This window comes from Puma concolor, chromosome F2, assembly GCF_028749965.1.
Source record: "Puma concolor isolate L17-30 chromosome F2, mPumCon1.1.hap2, whole genome shotgun sequence".
Lineage (NCBI taxonomy): Eukaryota > Metazoa > Chordata > Mammalia > Carnivora > Felidae > Puma > Puma concolor.
This window is the reverse complement of record NC_141684.1, coordinates 10,951,905-10,965,009: the sequence shown is the minus strand read 5'-3', so window position 1 is coordinate 10,965,009 and position 13,105 is coordinate 10,951,905. Positions and strand designations below refer to the sequence as shown.

The 13,105-nt window shown below is 51.1% G+C and overlaps 1 protein-coding gene across 3 annotated transcripts in view; it reads right to left on the bottom strand.

Annotated features, from left to right (window-relative positions):
- Positions 1-13,105, bottom strand: part of ADCY8 (adenylate cyclase 8) — a 222,656-nt gene that overhangs the window by 2,516 nt on the left and 207,035 nt on the right. For all 3 annotated transcript variants that reach the window (XM_086695517.1, XM_086695518.1, XM_086695516.1), the window contains 3 exons: positions 8,510-8,656; positions 2,384-2,476; positions 798-912 (listed from right to left, as the gene is read on the bottom strand). In XM_086695517.1, the coding sequence (XP_086551643.1) occupies positions 798-912; positions 2,384-2,476; positions 8,510-8,656 (355 nt within the window). The remainder of the gene's footprint in view (positions 1-797; positions 913-2,383; positions 2,477-8,509; positions 8,657-13,105) is intronic.

Genomic DNA, 13,105 nt, shown 5'->3' with positions numbered 1-13,105 from the left:
CTGCAGCCCGGCAGCCAGACGTCCCTGGTCTGTCCGGAAGTCCTGGGGCTGCCTCCAGGGTGTCCGCTTGGCTGTGTGATCGGAAGCTATCACCCCCCTTCTCTGGGCCTGAGTTTATGGCTTTCAGACCATGCTGTAGGGGGGCCTTCGAGAAGCAGCAGAGATGCCAAAGAAGTTGGCGAGTTATACAAAGTATAAAGGGTCACTATTCACCTGGCTGTGGTTTCTGTTGCATTGCTGTGCTGCACGAGGGGGTCTCTGAGCGCAAGGAAGGGTGAGCTGTGTGGCCAAGTGAGGAGCTAGGAGCCTCTCTGCCGTCCCTGCACACCACAGTACTGACATCTTTGGGAGTGCGATCTTGCTTTTGCTTTAAGGCATATCCAGAAGGACTGGAGACCAACACACTGACCAAGGACATGGGACAGAGTGAATGAGCGATGACTCAGCTCCCTCCCTCAGCAGGGTGTTGTGCGGGTGGGGCACTGCACAAGTGAGCTGGAGGAAGGGTGGCTATGGTGTAGGGCCTGCTGTGTATGTCTGCACCCAGGCCAGCAGGCTTCCCTGGCTTCCAGCACCCAGAGCAAGAGGAAGCCTAGACAGGCCTGAGCTGACGCTGTCCCCGTCCCTGTCCTTGGCGAGGTCATGCTAAGCCTGCTGCGTGTTGTAGGAGAAAGCTCCCCACGGCCCAGGGTGCCCAGGGCATGGGGCAGGGAGTGGGGTAGGGGTCTGATGGAGCCAGGCCAGGGAGGGAGGCGGGGGGTGGGAGGGAGGGGGCCACACCTCCAGCTGCTACTCACCAATCCGGAGTTCGAAATTGTTGAAGGAATGTTTGTTGATCTCCTGTATGCTTTCAGTCAGGGCGAGGGAGAAGTCGGCCAGGGCACACAGATGTCCCCACTTGTCTTCACATTGCTGGAGCACAAGTGAGAGGAGAACTCACTCACTGTGGTGAACGTGGACCTTTCTGCAGCAGAGGGGAGCCCCGCGCTACGTCCCAACCCACCTGCACATCCCTGGGATGAAGACGGCCAGGTGTGGGAGCACCCGAACACCACCATCGGCAGTGTCCCCGAACACAGGATGGCAGGAGATTTGCTTAACTCAGTGTAATGTGTGCGGCTTATCAGATTCTTTTCCCCACGTCGACACTTGTGTATTCAGGCGGCCACACTATGAATTCCTGACTGTGCTCACTGGTGCGCGTGTGCGCGTGTTTATGTTTGCATGTGTCGTGTTTCCATCTAGGAAACGTGTACTTCCTTTCAAGTACTCACACTGTCTGTTCAAGGGATGTTTCACATTTGCTTCAACATTTGGTCACGGACCTTGAGGGGAGTGCGGAGTAAGCCTCTGTGCCTCTCTGAACCTCCGTCTCCTCACCTATAAGATGGGGATCAGCATCCTTGCCCCGCCTACCTCCCCACCTCCTGGGGATTGAATGAGATTGTGCATGCGAAAGAACTTGGTACCCCTCCAGAGCAGAGGTTGGCAAGTAGTTTCGGTAATGGATTAGAGAGCAAACGTTTTGGGCCTCCTCAGGGCTACTCAGAACTGCCATTTTAGCTTGAAAGGAGCCGAAGAGAAAATATATGTAATGTGTGTGTGTGTGTATGTGTGTGTGTGTGTGTGTGGTTGTGTTCCAATAAAATTGTATTTACAGAAACAGATGATGGGTCAGGTTTGGCAGGCAGGATGTACTTTGTGGACCCCTGCTCTCAAGTGCCATGCACAGGTAACCGATTACTAGTATGGTTTTCTTCCCAGATAGTTACTCTTGGAATGTTTTTAGGTGTTTAGTTGGAAAGTCAACAAAGGAAGGATGAGAAGAAGGCATGAGGATTCCTTCTTCCCAGGAACTTAGACTCATATGCACGTAGCATTTATTGAGCACCTACTGGGTGCATTGAGCACCTACTGGGTGTAGAGAGCATAATGCTGTTGCGTCCACTAACGCTGGAAGGTAAGTGCTAGTGTTCTCACTTAACGATGGTGCCCGACACGGGGCCCTCAAAAGAACAGAAGCTATTATCGTTTTTACGTCCTACTTACACAAGAAAACAGGCTGGTATTGGGGATTTGGTGACACTCACAATTAAATCATAATCAGGGTATTTCTCGGCCAGGGTATTTTGTCCATCAAGTCAACAATGACGTTCAGCATGGAGCCTAGAGGTTTCTGGGTCGTAGAGGCATCATTGCATCCAGTAGACCCTCATTCCCTCGGGAGCAAATGCACGTCACATGACTAGAATATCCAGTTCATCAGATTTCCTCCCTACCGGTCCCCAGGCAGCCTGGTGACGATGGCCTCTCTGTCTTCAGTGACCCGACAAGAGTGTGGCCCCTGCCATATGGTGCAGCTGAATGCAAGGTGTTCCTTTACCTGTTTTTCAGGTGACAGGCCCGACACGGCCATGTAGGTGCTGCCGATGGTCTTAATCTTTTCAATGTCCTGAAACCGGTCTTCGCCTAGCAGCTGAAATAGATCCAGGCAACCACGTTAGCTCTGGTGTTTATTCTTCCAGAAGACAGGGGCTTCCTGAAACACGCTCCCGGCTCACACAAAGGACGACCTCTGCCTGGTTTAGCAGCCTTGAGGACGCTACCTTTCTCCCTGTGGATCATGCATTTGGGCAATCAACATGTTTACTGAGCACCCGGCAGGTGGCAGGTGCCGGGATGGGTGTGACCAGACACCCTTTAAGGAGTAGATCGGTTTCGATGAATCTTTGAAACGAACGCTTACTTTATTCCTTCAAAGAAGAAACCCCAACTGTTCCCCAGAGCATCAACAAATTTTGGCTACACCTTCCATATGGATTTGGGAGTCTTAACTCTTGTCTGTCAGCATCCTGGCCTGAGCCACTGTTGGCTTCCACCCGGTGGTTGTATCAGAATAATGTACCTGCTTGCTCTCCGCCTCACCCCCCCCCCCATCCCCTGCATGGCAGCCAGAGTGATCCCATTCGGGGGGAAGTCAGATCATGTCCCCACTCTGTGCAAAACCTTCCTGTGGCTTCCCATTCCACTGCCTGCAGAAGATGTCCAGGTCTTAATTCTTGGAACCCATGGTATCTTACCTTCCAGAGCAGAAAGGACTTTGCAGATGTGATGAAGTTAACGATCCTGAGGTGGGGAGATTCCCTAGACTAGCTGGGTGCGCTCCAAGTAATCGCAAACGTCCTCATAAGTGAAAGGAGGAGGCGGGAAAGTTGGAGAAGGCAATGTGATATCAGGCAGGAGCGGAAGTCACAGCAGGGTGACCACGGGCTCTAAAGACGGGGGAAGGAGCCACCAGCCAAGAAATGCAGGTGGCCTTTAGTAGCCAGAATGAAACAGAGTTTCCCCTACAGCCTCCAGAAGGAACACAGCCGCGCTGACACTTTGATTTAACCCTGTGACCTCCATTTTGGGCTTCTGACCTCCAAACTGTAACATCGTAAGTTTCTGTTGTCTTGAGTCACTAAATTTGCGGTGGTTTGTTACAGCAGCGGAAGTAAACTAATACAGGAAGTATCCACTGAGCTTCTGCAACCTCTCATGAATAGGACAGGAGGTCCCAGCCATCCGAGGGCTGACAGCCCAGGCAGGGTGTGTGTGTGTGACATGTTAAATAAACCATCACACAAAACGTGCCCTGCCTCAATTCTAGTAAAGTACATGATGGAAACATACAGGATGTAGGAACAAGGAGAGAGGAGCATTTTGATGAAATCTGGAGGGGCTGGGAAGGCTCCCCTGAGCAAGTGACTTCTAGCTTCACTTCTAAAGAGTGAGGAAGGGTGTTTTAGTGGTGGGTGCATGGGTTTGGGTGCTGGGAGGCTGGGGGGCGCGGAAAGGGTTGAGAGGGGCGTCCGGACAGAGGGGACGACACGAATGAGGCCTGGAGGTTGGGGAAGATGCGTGGTAGGTTCAAGGAAGTCAGGAGAGGGCTGTGGTTATTTTTCCCATCTTAGAGAAAGTCTTCCGGGACACCACATTTCTTTCCACCTGTCTCCTTCCTTTTGCTGTAAAAATTTGCAGAGTTCTCTCTACTCACTGCCTCCAACTTCTTCCCCATCATTTTCTAAATCCCCCAGAACCACCTTGACACTGACATTGCTCTTGTCCAGGCCTCCGACAACCCCTCCCATTGTCTGGCCTCACTTGGCCCACTGTCTGGATCTTACCCGGTTGATTGCCACACCTCTCCCACGTGGTTTCTGCCCACTCATGGCTTTACTTCCACACCACTGGCAACTCCTCAGCGTCCTTTGCTAGTCCCTTCTTATCTTCCTTATCTCACAGTGTTGGGGGCCCCGGGGCTCAGGCCTCAGACCTCTTCTTTTTTTCTGTCATCATGGTTCGTGGGCTTTCAACACAATCTCTCTGCCCAAGATTCCTAAATGCATGTGTCCTTCCTTGACCATCAGACTCTTCTGCACAAAACTGCTGTGACATCCCCATTACAGTCCTCAAAGGCATCGCCAACCTGCCATTCCCAAAGCTACACCCTTGGTCCTCTCTACCCACCTGCCACCTTATGATTAATGGCATCTCCACTGTTTAGCTGTTCTGGGTAAAAACATCATAACCCACATCTGATCTTCCAGAAAATCCTTAGCCCCATCTTCAAAGCGATCCAGATTCTGTGTCTCACTCCCTCCGCAGAAAAGGTAGGTTCAAAATTCAAACCTCCTTGGCTCCCAGGGCTAAGTTCTAGCCTCCTCTTCCTCCACGTGGGTGGGTATCTAAATGTAACTTCTGGTTTTCCAACTCTCTGCCTCCCTTAAAGACTGTGATGTCCTTCAGGGCTCATGCCGTGCTGGGGCTGGGCAGACAGGTGGGCCAGACCAAGAAGAGAAGATGGGTTTTCCATATGCATCTTGCTACAGGCATCCTGTCAAAATGATTCTGGAGCTAAGAAAACGTGAAAAATTCCAGCTGGAGAGAAATTCTTCAGAGAAACAAGGGAAACACGGGCAAGTGCTTTTGAGATTTGCTTTGGGGTGTGTGTGTGTGTGTGTGTGCGCGCGCGTGCGTGTGTGTGTGTGTGTTTGTGTTGCCTGATTCACAGCTGAGGCAGCCTTTTTTTTTTATTTTTGTTTCTTGAGCCATTGAGTGAAGCCCCTCTTCTGCCCTGGCTGAGATCGCACAAACCGCGTCCAGGGAAGGCTGAGTGTCCTCAGCCTGGGATCACGTCTGACACTTGCCCTCAGACACTACACTGAGGTTTGGTCTCAGCATCCCTTCGGCCGTTAAAGTGTTAGTTCGGGATCTAAGGCATGTCTTTGGTGGCCCACCTCTGTCCTTCTGCCTCCGTACAGCTGCATTTCCCCAGCTTTCTGCGGGGAGGGGGGACTCTTCCTCTCTGCTCTTGGAAGTACCTGGCCAAGGGCCAATTTCAGGCCCAGGCAATGCTGCGTCCTCTCAGAAGTGGATCAGAAGGCAGCAAGCGGCTTCATTATTTTCATTTAGTGTCCACGCAGCAAATCGATCCACCATAGAGCTAAAAGCGTCTGGGGGCATAACGCGGTTCCTAATCAGCCCCTTTATTAATTCACTAGTCCGCACGGAGTGCTGAAACGTGGGAGCGCCCTTCAGCTTTCGAGGAAGCAGGGGCCCTGGGGTGAGGAGTCTTGAACCCAGTCTTGGCGCATGTGCTCCGAGCGGTGTTCTGCTTTCCTCGAGCCCGGAGGGAATTTTGCAGGCTTTCAGGTTCCCGTGGTGGTTTTATCAGCCGGAGCAGCATTGTTACTAAAGTCAGCACCAGGGCATCTGGCTGGAGCTTCGCCAGGGCAGAATGCAGAGGGTCTCTCCTGACACAGAAGGCACGTGCGGGTGGCCCGAGGGGTTGGCAAGCCAGAGAATGTTCCTGCTGACCACATGCTCTTCCCTCTTCCTCCTCCTCTTGCCGTCTCTTCTTTCCGTTTCTCCTTCTCTGCTCTGCTCTCCTATCTTCTCTCACCTCCCTGCCAGCTCCTCCTCCCTCTCCTCCTCCTCCTGCTCTAAAGCCCAGCTCCTGGACCAATCCCACCTCCACCCCCTTCTCCTAGCCTCCCCAACCTCCCTCTGCAAAAACACGCCACTACCACTAGGGGCGCTGTCTGTTTTTCCTAAGACTCCTGGGGTCTGCAAACTGGGGCATTGAGATGCAAATTTAGTTGAAATTTACGCATTACAATCGAAAAACTTGCTTGTGAGCACTTTGGAGGGATGGAGGGTGCTACAGCGTTTAAAATAAAACAAAGCCTGATGGCTCAACCTTCGGTCAGATTATTTTTAATACAGCTATTTTAACTTCTTTTTTTTAATTTGAAGATATGTTTTGGATTGCCCTAGTTTCTTTTCACCTTGCTATTTGTCTGCTGATTTTTGTCCCCCATTAATTAATTAATTGATTGGTTGATCCCATTAGCAAATACTTAGTAAGCGTCTGTTACGAACATCTCTTATGTTCTACGCACAGCACCAGCCCCTGAGGACTTAACAGGACACATAAGAATATAATTCCTATCTTTATGAGCTTATGGCCTGTCAAAAAGAGCTGGAATAAAGATACTGTTACCATGGAATCACCCTCTACTCTCCACAATGCCAGGCCCTCTGAATGAGTACACTTACTTCCCATGTAAAGGTGACTCAATCATCTTGTCCCTCCCTAGACTGGGAAGCCATGCGAAGCAAAAAGGGACCGTGTCTTATTTATCTTGATCCCCATTCCCATCCCTAGGACAACCAAAATGGCCCTTGTTGCCTTTTTGGCTGCAAAACTGGAACCATGAGAGGCCAGTTAATGGTTAAAAACCCAAACAGTATGGCGGACCTGGGTGGAAATGTTGGCTGGGCCAATTGGTGGTGGCACAGCCTGGGCTCTCTTGCTGTCTCTCAGCCTCGGTTTTGCTTATTTGTGAAACGAAGGCTAATAATTCTCCCCCTGTGGGTTTTGTTGAGGGGTAAGTAACTGAGTGTTATGTCTTGAGCTTGTTTTGCATTTGTGGCAACACGTGGTAAACATTTATATTAATTAGATGGGTCTCTGCCCCCAAACTAAGTGGCTGGTGGGGGAGGCAGATTTGCACACTGAAGGGTTTCAGGCTCTCTGAGGGCAGGTTCCAGAGTATACATTTTTCATCGAAAAAAGAGCAACGACATTTAGCTGGGTAGAAGGGGGATGAGAAGAGGCGTCACAAGTAGAGATGATGTCTGAATTGACTGTTCAGGGAGTGTTACATGTTCTGCTGCCCGTGGAGTTGAGGGAGAGAGGACAGGGTATAGTGACGATGGCATAACTTCTGGGCACAAAGGGCAGTGTGTGAACAGCCAGGTGGGTGTAAGCGCTTGTAAGTAGCTGGATGGTGCTTGGGTGGGGGTGGGGGGCAGGTGGCACGCAGTGGGAGGTAAAGCTGGAGAGGGTACAGGACCAGCGAGTTCAAAGCAAGTGCAGAGCCTCAGGTGACCTTATGAGGCGCTGGAAAAGGGAGGCACTGATGGGCTTCAGGTTTCAAAGGGATGTGAAAAGATAGTCTTGCTTTTGGTGACTGCTGAGGTGAGATACAGGAGGGGGCAAGTAAGATGTCCCCTGTCATCCAGGGGACAAGTAAGATGGCGGAAAGCAAGGATAGGGCAGCAATGGTAGTGAGGACGGGGCAGACCAAAGAGCCATCGAAAAGGAACCCACGGGGCTCAGTAGCTAAACGGAACGTGGGGGTGGAGCGAGAGGGCGACGATGTCACAATGGGTAACGTCACCAATGCTCCCGGTGCCCCACCCACGTCGTTCTCAAGAACGCCATGAGGTCTGGCTGCTGATAATGCACTGCTGTGCCCTTTTTTGGATTTCCACGGGCATCAGGCTAGCAGGCTAGACTTCAGCTGAACCCACATCTTTGCAAGGTCTCTTCCTCAGCATTTTCTCAATGAATCACTTCCCTTCTCAGGCCTGGGCAGACAGATGGACAACGGCGCCCCACTTCAAGCTAGAAGATGGCAGGTGTGGGGGGAGGGGGTGGGGAAGGATCATTCCTGCCAAGCCTATTAATGTAAATTTAGTACAGCAAGAGTATCTCCTCCCATGTGATGTGTTCTTCAGACTCATGGAGCCTAAAAGAACAAAGTACTATCTGGATTATGCGTACGCTTATGTTTAGGTCTTGGTTGGACAAAATGCTAACTGATGGTTTTATCTCTGGCACTTTGAGCAGACGGAGAAATGTCCCCATCACTGCCCAGTCTCTGTGACGCCAGTGCCCGAGTAGCAGCGGCCTCCAAGTCCTGGTTTTGCCATTTGATGGTTGTTTGACATTGGGTTAGATTACCTAGCCTCACGGAGGCTTATGCTCTCGATCCCCCAGGTGGAGAAACCCTGGTGTTTATCTCCTGTGAAAATTAAATTAGATAATACGTGTTTGTGTCTACACTACAGCCTGGAGTCCTGTAAGTGCAAACAATGGCTATTGCTACGGTGGACATGATGCTTTTACAAGAGTGGTGCCCACTGGTGATTGGAGGCTTCTGAGGCTGTGACTTACCTCATCGAAGTCAGCAATGATCTCATTCAACAGACGCAGGCATTCTACTCCCTGGTTATTCATCTCAGTCTGAGAGTAAAAGTCTGCAAACCCCGGGATGGAGGCGAACATCACCCCAACGGCATCATAAGATTGGGAATACAGCTCCTGGACAGGGAGACACATGGGGGGAGGGAGCCAGAAGGTCATCAGAGATGAGGTTCTGCAGTGATGCTCCCCATGCACGCATGCACTGGCACCCACAGAGAGTGCAGAGAACGGGGCTCTGGCACAGTCATGTCAAAACAGTAATCATGTGGATGGGACCGTTGACAATTCATAGTCTCCAGCTTTGGCTGCACCCAGAGGTCTGACTGCACATCCTTTGTTGCTGGCCAGCTTCCTTCTCTGTTCTCAGCAGCAAGTCCAAACCCTCACCACTGTCCCTAACTTCACACCCCACACGACGCCTCTTAAGAGATGATCTTGTCTCTCACTTCTGTCGGGAAACTGAGGCTCTTGGCAGTGACCCAGCTCTGTTCCAGTATTTACACTCGTGTCTACATTCATATTTATTTTCATCCCTTTGGCTTCAACCCTAGACGATGTATTTTTCTTCTGTGGAAAGCCAACATTTCTACCTGATGTCTCGACAGCCCTCGCGTCTACCTTCTTCAGCAACTTCTTCCCGCAGTGATCCTTTTCCTTATTTCTTCTCTCCTCCACGACCTCCTCCTCTTCTTCCCCCCCTCCTGCAAACGTCCCCTGTTTGGAAAAGTACAACACACCCTGGAGCCCGAACACACCTGTGACCACCCACCTGTCTCTCTTCCTCCTCGTCCAAACTTCTCAAACTGGTTCTCTCCACCGCCTGTCCCCACCCCTGCGGTGTTCGCTCCGTGTCAGACTGCCAGCCAAAGTGGAAAGACTCGCCCCACAGATATCGCTTCATGTCTTCGAGGACGCTTCTGCGGGGGAGTGTGGTGACTGCTCCCAAGACCGCGCGTCTCGACCTTCCTTGTTTCACTGATGTCATACTTGCTGCCATTATGCCTGGCTCCCTCAAAGAGGCCTTTTTTGGGCTCACCTTCCATCTTAAACGTGGCTGATGGCTGTGGCTCCGTTCTGGACCCACTGCCAGGTCCAAAGTCTGCGCACTTACCTGGGCCACTTTGTTTACTCTCAATCTTTCTCCAACATTCAAGTGGGGCAGCCTCTGAAGTCTTATCTTCAAGTCGGCTCCCCTTCTTGGGCTTCCAGCTGGGTTGTCCTCACACCCCTCACGCTCTGCATGTTGAACCCAAGTACATCTTCTCTCCGCCCAAACCTGCTCCCTCCTGCTCTCAGTCGGTGGCACTAGTGTTGCTGAGTCATCAAAGTTCGAGACGCTCAGAGATGCTCGGAGATGTCCTGACCCCTTCCTCTCCATCACATCTGGATTCAGTAACTTGTTAAGTGCTGCCGGCTTTCTCTTTATCTCCAGTGTTGTTTTCTGCCCCTCCTGCCATTTGCTGTTCATCAGGCCCACCGGCTTTCCCGCCCACACTGGACTCCTTGACTCGTTTTGTCCCATCCAGAAGCATGTTCCACATCGTGGCCAGAGTGATCTTTTGTTTTTAAGTTTATTTATTTTGAGAGAGAGAGAGAGAGAGAGAGAGCATGTGCGCACATGAGCGGGAAGGGATAGACAGAGAGGGAGAGAGGATCCCAAGCAGGCTCTGCGAGATCAGTTTGGAGCCTGATGTAGGGCTTGATCTCATGAACCATGAAATCACGACCTGAGCTGGACACTTAATTGGCTGAGCCTCCTAGGCACCCCCCCCCCCCCAACAGGGTGATCTTTTAAAGACAGAATATTGGCCATGTCTCTTCCATTCTTAAAACCCTCCGATGGCCACACTGCCCTCAGGACAAAGCTCAAACACAGCAGCATGACGTGTATTCATATATTCGTGCCCTCGCCTCCATCTTTCTCTTCCTTTTCATTGCCTATGATTCCCTGCATCAGACCTCGCGTTCCAGAAACACCCAAGCATTGTATTCTTGGGTACACATGGCAAAAGATGCTGCAGGTGTCCTGACCTCTTCTCTCACAACCATCGGCTATGAGCCCTTGTGTTTCTTGGCGTGGAGCTTTTCTCTGACCACTAGAGGGCATTCTGCCCCCATTGGCATCGGGCTGATGGCTCCGGGAAATTCAGGCCCACAGTACTGCTCTCAACCAGTGACTGATGGCAGTTGGCTTATACTTCTCAGCTCCTTCAGCCCTTGGGCCAGATAGCTGTGAGATATGCTCTCTGCATTTCCTGGAATCCCCAGGGGGATTGAGCTCCAGTCCCCTACAGAGGTAACTAGTCTGCTAATGCCTCGTTTATCACTTTCTCTTCCCTTCCTTCCCACTCTCCTGCCTCCCAGGGTTTCCTGGGACCACCTCCAAGCCAATTACTTTCACCCAAATCCTTGTCTCAAGGTCTGCTTCTGGAAGAGCCGAAGACACAAACGCGCTTCTCACCCCTGGGAAGGGGATATGTCCTTCCTTCCTGCAGTTAGCCTCTCTCACCAGGCTAGCTCTTCTCCTCTGCCATCACTAGCCATGTGGATATCATGTCTTTTGGAAACCTTCTCAGACCCACAGATGGCGTCAGGAGGCTGAGCGCCGTGCTATATCCCTTGCTGTCTACATTATCACCTAATGTCTGTCTCTTCCTTTCGTGTGAGTTGCACAAGGCAAAGACCCCAGGCCATTCATCTTCGTGCGTTCAAATCATCCAGTTCATAGTTTCTGGATGCCTGGACTACAGCGTGTGCCCTCTATAGGGTCTGGTACAAGATAAAACACTCTAAATTGTTGGAAATCAATGCCGCCCCGGTCTTGGCAGGAAACGTCAAAGCTCACAAAGCGCTTTCATAGGAGTTCAGTGATTTCATCCTTGCAATGATCCTGTGAAGGAGCCCTGATTCTTACTGCCACTTTACAGGTAAGGAAAACGACAGAGAGGGGTCAAGCTATTGTTCTGGATTAACACCACTAGCCTTGGAAGACCCAGAGAAAGATAGTGTCCCTGATTCAAGATCAGTCAAGCACGGATGAGCCTGGATGAAGGCCTTTGCCGGCCCTTGTCCCCAAGAGCACAGGCGGGAGTGACTGGCTGCAGGGGGTTGGGCTGGGCAGGGTGTGGGGACCACAGACCGAAGCCCAGGAGCAGAGCAATGGCATGCAGCTTCCTATGGTGCCGCATTCCCCTTGGCCTTGAGCAGCGGAGTGATCCCTGAAAAGGAGCCCAACTCTGCTTGATGGGTCAGATAACCTGAGGAATCGAACTTACAGAACTGCATCCTCCAAAGGGCTGTGATTTGGAGAAGAAAAAATGTGTTTATTACCTAGTACATTAGTTTGTTCAGGCTGCTCTAACAAAGCCCCACAGACCGGATGGCTTAAACAACAAAAATTTCTCATCCCACGGTTCTGGAGGCTACAAGTCTAAGATCAAGGTGCTGGTCAGGGTCGGTTTCTCCTGAGGCCTCTCTCCTTGGCTTGTAGATGCCATCTTCTCCCTGTGCCCTCACACGGCCTTCCCTCTGTGTTTGTGTCCCAATCTCTTCCTCTTAGAAGGACACAGTCACAGTGAATTAGGACCTGTCCTAATGGCTTCATGTGAACTTAATCTCCTCTTTAAAATTTCTATCTCTAAATAGAGTTGCATCCGGAAGGGCTGGGGGTTAAGACTTCGACATAGGAATTGTGGGAAACACAACTGAGCCCCTAACACTCATACTATTTTCTGTTTAAAACAGAAAAGAGGAGACCCCAGCAGAGCCCTCTGAAACCCTTTCCATAGTTACACAGTTGGCCGGCTTGCCTCCTGCTTCCCCTAGGAGATATAAATGCCGCTGTGATGTAAGGGCCGGTCACCAGGGGGCTCTTACCAATCATTCTCATGGATCCTAGCCCCTCCCACCCTCCAGCCTCCTCTTAGATTCAGCTCCCAGCCTCTGCCAACAACGAGAATGTTCCGATCGCTTATATAACACAAACAATGCTAATAATATCAGCTACAGCTCCTGAGCCTTTACTGTGGGACAAGCGTGACACAGAATGCTCCACACACATCCTCTCACTGAATCCTCACTTCCCCAGGGTGTAGATGGGAGTTAAGATCCTGGTTTGTTTGTGAGGAAACTGAGGCACGTAGAGGTTAAGTAACTTATCCAAGACCCGCGGTTGTGAAGGCACAGAGTTGAGGGGCGCCTGGGTGGTGCAGTCAGTTGAACGTCCAGCTCTTGATTTCGGCTCAGGTCATGATCTCATGGTTTGTGGGTTTGAGCCCTGTGTCCGGATCCAGGCTGGCGTTGTGGAGCCTGCTTGGGATTCTCTCCCTCACTCTGCCCTTACCCATTTGTGCTCTCTCTCTCTCTCTCTCAAAATAAAATAAACTTAAAAAAAAAAAAAAGACACAGAGCTGGAGCTCACACCCAGGCAGTCGGACTCCAGAGCCCCCACTGTTGCTGCTACGAATGCTAACGTGAGTAAGCCAACACCAGGAGGGTAACCATCACCACAATAAAACAGTAGTAATCAGGATAATGCCTAAGGGAAATGTCACCAGAACTGGAAAC